Source organism: Octopus bimaculoides, chromosome 25 (assembly GCF_001194135.2).
Source record: "Octopus bimaculoides isolate UCB-OBI-ISO-001 chromosome 25, ASM119413v2, whole genome shotgun sequence".
Taxonomy (NCBI): Eukaryota; Metazoa; Mollusca; class Cephalopoda; order Octopoda; family Octopodidae; genus Octopus; species Octopus bimaculoides.
Window position 1 is genome coordinate 755,942 of NC_069005.1, and position 6,043 is coordinate 761,984.

At 38.7% G+C, this 6,043-nt stretch overlaps 2 protein-coding genes across 2 annotated transcripts in view; both read right to left on the reverse strand.

Moving 5' to 3' along the window:
- Positions 1 to 708, reverse strand: part of LOC106871369 (N-lysine methyltransferase SETD6) — a 10,577-nt gene extending 9,869 nt beyond the window's left edge. Inside the window, exon 1 of the mRNA XM_014917778.1 lies at positions 588 to 708. Within this exon, the coding sequence (XP_014773264.1) occupies positions 588 to 708 (121 nt within the window). The remainder of the gene's footprint in view (positions 1 to 587) is intronic.
- A 2,592-nt stretch (positions 709 to 3,300) lies between these two features.
- Positions 3,301 to 6,043, reverse strand: part of LOC106871378 (acyl-CoA synthetase short-chain family member 3, mitochondrial) — a 19,641-nt gene continuing 16,898 nt past the window's right edge. The window contains exons 16-17 of the mRNA XM_014917800.2: positions 5,311 to 5,486; positions 3,301 to 4,032 (exon numbers count right to left, since the gene is read on the reverse strand). Of these exons, the coding sequence (XP_014773286.1) occupies positions 3,934 to 4,032; positions 5,311 to 5,486 (275 nt within the window). The 3' untranslated portion in view covers positions 3,301 to 3,933. The remainder of the gene's footprint in view (positions 4,033 to 5,310; positions 5,487 to 6,043) is intronic.

Sequence of the window (6,043 nt, forward strand, 5' to 3'; positions counted from 1 at the left end):
GGGGGGGGGGGACTCGGAACATTCACATGGTCAGTCCATGGCCTCTAAACTATAGTGTTTGACCCGGTGACAAATTTTTTTAAAAAATTAGTCTAATGGGTGTAAAACAACTTGCTGGGAACGAATACTACTCGACATTATAAAAATATAACCACTTGAATTCTCTTCTAGAATGTGTTTTTGATTTTCTGACTTATGGATAGCTGACCGATAACATGTGTGATAATGAATAAACATGCTTTCATTTAAAAACATTCAGTGAATGATTAATTCTTGTATTTTAACCGGTTCCTCGATCCATTTCCCGTCTGTTTCCTCACCACACACGGGTTAGAACAAAATAGTAAGCAGTTTTATTTCCGCCCCCTTTCATTGTGTGTATTATATAGAGCAGAGTCGAAAGAGATATTAAAAAATAAAAGCATGTTAAACATTGAAAGGAAATCGATAAACAGGACCGGAGAAAACAAATAACAAACATATATGGCATGGGTGTGTATACATAGAGACAGCCACAGGTAGACAAGTAAATGTGTGTGTTATATTTCGTAGACATACCTTTGGATTAAGATTGAAATTGGATTTACAACACCATTCTGTAAATGCGTTCACAGTTTGGTCTTCTAATAAAGGACGTTTCGAAATGGAACAACCCGCGCTGTTATCACATATCAGCGAACTGCAAACACGTTTTCGGTTGCTCTCCATTTTTTGTGTGTCTCTCGCACAATCCAAGGGAAGACCACTCTAATTGCTTTCCCCACGTGCACTTTCTTTTTAAATTAACCGCCTTGTTATACTTTCTACTATCCCTGTCGTCTCTTTGGGTTGATTACGTTCGCTGATCAAGGTGTCTGTACGCTTGCACTATAATTCAAGCATCGGTCTGTTCTCCCAAGTCATAAAATACTACATTATTTATTGTAGCAATTATGGGTCTACATAGCCTCGACTATGCCACCACGAACGTACTGACAACCTCCATCGAACGGCTTGCCTTCGATTTAACTCGACAAAACCAAAACATTATAATTATATATATTATTCCACTGCGAGGACGCTACTGGAGAAAATCATCGGCCTCATTACTCGAATGAAATGGAAGGCCTTCTTCTACAAGCACCCACGGATTTCGAGCATTTCCGAATTAATTCAAAAAAATTCACGACTCGGATCAAAGACCGAGAAAGCTTCGAATCGGACTTCTTAGACTTGATACCAAAGCTGAGATTTTGAAAGTCCTCTAATCCTTTCTACCGTAAGCTTAGATGGAATATATGTAGACTAAAAGTAATTCTGATAAGACTTTGCTCTTATAGGGATACAAAACGTGGCCTATGAACGGCTACTACAGGATTGTGTTACACAGAATTACTGGAGGACAACCGCTTCCTGCCTATGATGACATTAACAATGAAGCCAAGCAGATTTGGAAATTAAGGATTAGATAGAGAATTTGGTTGAGAGGAATACTTTACCATGTTTACAGATCACAAACTGAATTTTCGCCGCCAACCTCAAGAGCCCGTTTTAGTGATTAATCAGAGCTCGGTTTAGTGAGCAAACATCTACTCTGGAGAATTAACGATGATCTAAAAAGAGCTTCCCACTTCTTTCTATAGCGCAACACCTGTGAACTCATCTCATGGATCAACGAAAACCGCAGTAGGGAAAGAGCATAAGGTTCATCCCAATTCAATATTGTGGACATCCATATCGAAGAACTGTTGTATAAGGCTTGACTTTGCCGAGAACCATGCGGACTATAGTGTCCGGGGCATAAATTATGCCACGAAAATCATGCTTTTAGACACGACATCCACCACAGTTACATGTGATCAATGCAATGGTTCTGCGTGACTAATGAGTTGCAGAGAAAAAGAAAGCAAAAAAAAAAAAATGGAAAATGGTGGCGTTGTTCCTGTGGATTCACTTGGACTATACGAGTCAATTCCCTTTTTGAGAAGAGCCATTTGACACCAAATGTCTTTGTCCTTTGTCTTGCCATCTCACATAACGGTTGTAAATGAGCATCACCATCGTACAAGCAGTGTTGTTTGTTTCCAGTCTTTCACGAAATGCAATGACTGGCCATGGAGAAATATTAGCAACACGGAGGGCGTCCAGCCATAGACAATTTGCCTTATTAAAATCCATCTGACCCATATAAGCATGGAAAAGTGGACAGTAAAACAAGGATAAAGTCTACATTTCTACAAAATGGTAATTCCAACAAGATTCAGTGGAGACTGAATACAAACCAACTTCAGACACAGAAATTGCAACACATTTGTCAAAACTGCAAAATGAGATTTTAGTGAAATACTTGTTGCTGCTGATGGGTCAGTTTCTGAAATTGATGCATCAACTGATTCTGGAGGTGCATGTCCAAATTGCACTCATAATTGAATGCAGTCTTGTTTTTAAGAGCAATTCATTATGTCTCCATAGCAGAAAAGATCTCCCACACACTCAGCATCTTCTGCAGTTAAAAGCAAGCATACTCTTATCCGGAGACAGTTAAGCAGTGACACTGAAAACTTCAAGTTAATGCAGCCAGCAGTGCAGCTCACCAATAACTTGAATGTGAAGCTTGCCACAAATAAGATGCAACCAGGCAGCTGGAGATGCCTGAACCATAGGCTCACGTTCAACAAAATGCTAATAGATAGGCCATGGAGGGACACCATTAAATCACACAACTGAAAGACAAGCAGAAAATTCAAAGTGCAAGTCCACATTTGTGCAATGGAAGAGAAGTAGCTTCAAATATGATCCTGGACACAAACATGCTTCTGTAAAGATAATTTTTTTTATTGGCACCATGCTGAAAATCTGTGACAAGTGATTGGTCAAGAAATGGAAACAAGAGGCAACTGCAAAGTGTTGATCCAATGGAAAAGGTTATCTAACTGATGTTGATTCACTAGAGTCCACAAAACAGCTTTTTACTGCCTTACTTGCATGGTCCAGAGGAATTTATTGAAGCTTTGGTCAGCTTGGAACTGTTGTAGAAGTGAAGACACTGGTCAAAGGTGTTGTGCAGCAGACTGAATCCAGTAATACATATGTGTGTGTGTGTGCGTGTAATGTTTCACAGCTTTGCTTGAGAGATATGGTGTTTACTTTCTTTGTTGGACATCAAGATCAATGATTCAAGGCTTTTAAAGACCTGTGGCATAAGAAATCACTTCCTTCAATAAACAGTTTAGAGTTGGCAACTGGAAGAGCATCAGACCCCTGCCTCAATTATGTCCCCTGTCCAGCCCATGCTTAACAGAAGGGACAAACAGTAAAAAATTAAGAAAAATCACTGCATTTTATTTCCATTTGTAAACAGTAACAACTGAAATATTAACGTAATTTAAAAGTTAAGTCGATGTAGAGTTTAGATATCGTTAAAAATTTATAAATTTGGTTAAGTTACATAAAGTGAAATCTCGTTCTGAATTATATAGCCACCCCCACCCTACACACATGCATCTTCAGTCAGGACTCTGAAAGCCAGAAACGAACCAGGTTTCCATAGTTACATAAGTGACTTAGATCACACTAGTCCTTCCTGAATGAGACACTGGTTTGTCACACAGTTAACCCCCCCCCCCCAGCTGTCAGAGGGTTATCCATTAACAGGTGAGAAGAGATGTTAAATAAAGTGCTTTTAGTCAAGAACCCAATGCATCATTTGGTCTGGAAATTGAAACCATGGTCTACCGATTATGACCACAACACCTTAATCCCTTGGCTTTCACCTTCATACATTTTCACACACACACACACACATTCTTTCTCTGACTATAAGGAATCCGAATATTATTTTAGATGTAAAACATATTATCATAATATATATCATCGTGTATATTACATGGCTTCTGTCCAATCAATGATATAAAAATAAATTTAATATCGAATTATTTCCGTTAATTCAAGGCTTTAATGTCCAGCGACATTAACTGTTTTTGCAAATCCAATCGACTGCAGAGCTTCCCTGATGGCATTGTACACATTTGGATCTTCAATTGTGGGTGGAATCTGGAAAAGGAAAGGGGGGAAAAAAGCAGAAATAAGATAAACTTATGATGATATTCTTGAAATTTTGTAAGGTTTCAGGATCCCAACTTTTAACCATTTTGTTATAATGCCAGCACAGCTGTGTAATAAAGGAGTTAAAAAAGTTTGACCCTTTAAGATTCAGATTATTGTATCAAGTGTAATGCTTATTTATTTGTATTGTTTCAAATTAATTCTACATTATCTCATAGCTTTCGGTGATGTGGTTGTTTATTTTTAGAATGACATTGTGAGGTAGGTGTGAGAGGCTGGATGTGGCCGGTTTGAACATAAAACAGGTGAAATATTTTAGGCTGGATGTGGCTGGTTTAAATGCTAAAGGGTTAAAAGAAAGGTACTTTGGACCCTGAGCTGAGTGGATTTGGTCCGTATATGTCATATATGAATCCTGTCATAAATGTGTGTGGTTTTGTGTCTCTTTGCCTTGACATTGGGTGACAGGTGTAAACGAGTATCTTTCATCTTCAGTCTTCCATGGAAAAAATTGCTCACCCACGAGAACGTTGATGATGATGATGATGAATGGTCATCATAATGCATTTTGAATAAACTTTTGGGACTTGTGAATGTTGACATTATAAGCAGCAGTTTGGGAAAGACAAAAGAACCAAGGTCAACACTAGGACTTGGTCCGTATTTCCATTGTCTAGCAAGTGGTGGATACAAGGTTGGCATTAATGCCACTGAACCAACTTCACTTTCCAGTGCTTCATTGTCATCGTTTCAGTGTCCACTTTTCTTTCCATTCTTGCAGGAGTCAAACAGAATTTGTTGAGACCGATTCTCTACAGCCAGATGACCTTTATGATGGTGCCACCTAGTGGGGTGGGGGTGGGGGTGAGCCCCAAACTGTGTGACTGGGAAGCAAACTTATTCAGCAGAGAGGGAGAAAATATGATTATGCTTAGCAAAAGGAGTTTAGTTTATAATTCTCAACTGGAAAACAAATATCATTTTCAGAGATTCTGGCTGTCTTGTGGGGCCAGTTATGCAGTCTCCATAGCATGACTGAGACAACAGGATCCCAGTCCATCCCAGGATTTCTCATTTAAAGTAAAATGGACAGGAGCAACATGAAACAAAGTGTTTTTTCCTCAAGAACACAACACTCTGCCCAGGCTGGGAATTGAACCCACAATCTTAGAATTGTGAGTGCAATACTCTAACCACTAGAATACGTGCTTCTGCATCTGTTCCTTAGAGATTTTAGTTCTTTTATCTGCAACCGTTGATTCTTACCTTAAATTCCTTTCCAGCTGCCAAAGCTGCGATTGTGTTGCGAGCAGTTTTTCCTGATCTGGTTTTCGGTAATGCTGGCACTATAACCGCTTGTTTAAAATAAGCAACTGGACCGATACTCTCTCGCACAATTTGTATAACGTCTTCTATAATTTCATTTGTATTCTTGGTCAAACCTGAAATTTCAAAACAAACAAAATCTCTCTAATTTAAAATGAATTAATTACTAAACATCGAGGTGTGTGTAGGGTGGGCATACATAAATCAATATCATAGTTTTATATGATTTGTATCAAAATCTTAGCCATAAATGTTCTCGATATAGCATCATCATCATCATCATAACCATCATCTAAAAGCCACTTTTCCATGCTTGCATGGGTCAGGCAGAATTTTTTACACCAGACTCCCTTTCTGTCACAAACATTTATTTCCAAGAAAAGTAATATTTCCTCCACATTGCTTCTATGATGGTCATGCATATTTATAACCATCACATGATGTCAAGACAAGGGTACACACACACACAACAGGCTTCTTTCACTCACCAAATCCACTCACAAAGCAATTTTCTGACAAAAACGAAAAGAAGATGGGAAGGCCATGGCTGGAATACTGACTGATCACCAACCAAAATAACTCTTCTTACCACCACCAAGAGACTAATAACACTTCAATAATGAGTCACAATCTAACAAAGTCAATATTCTCACAGAACCAGATCGGAAGAGCG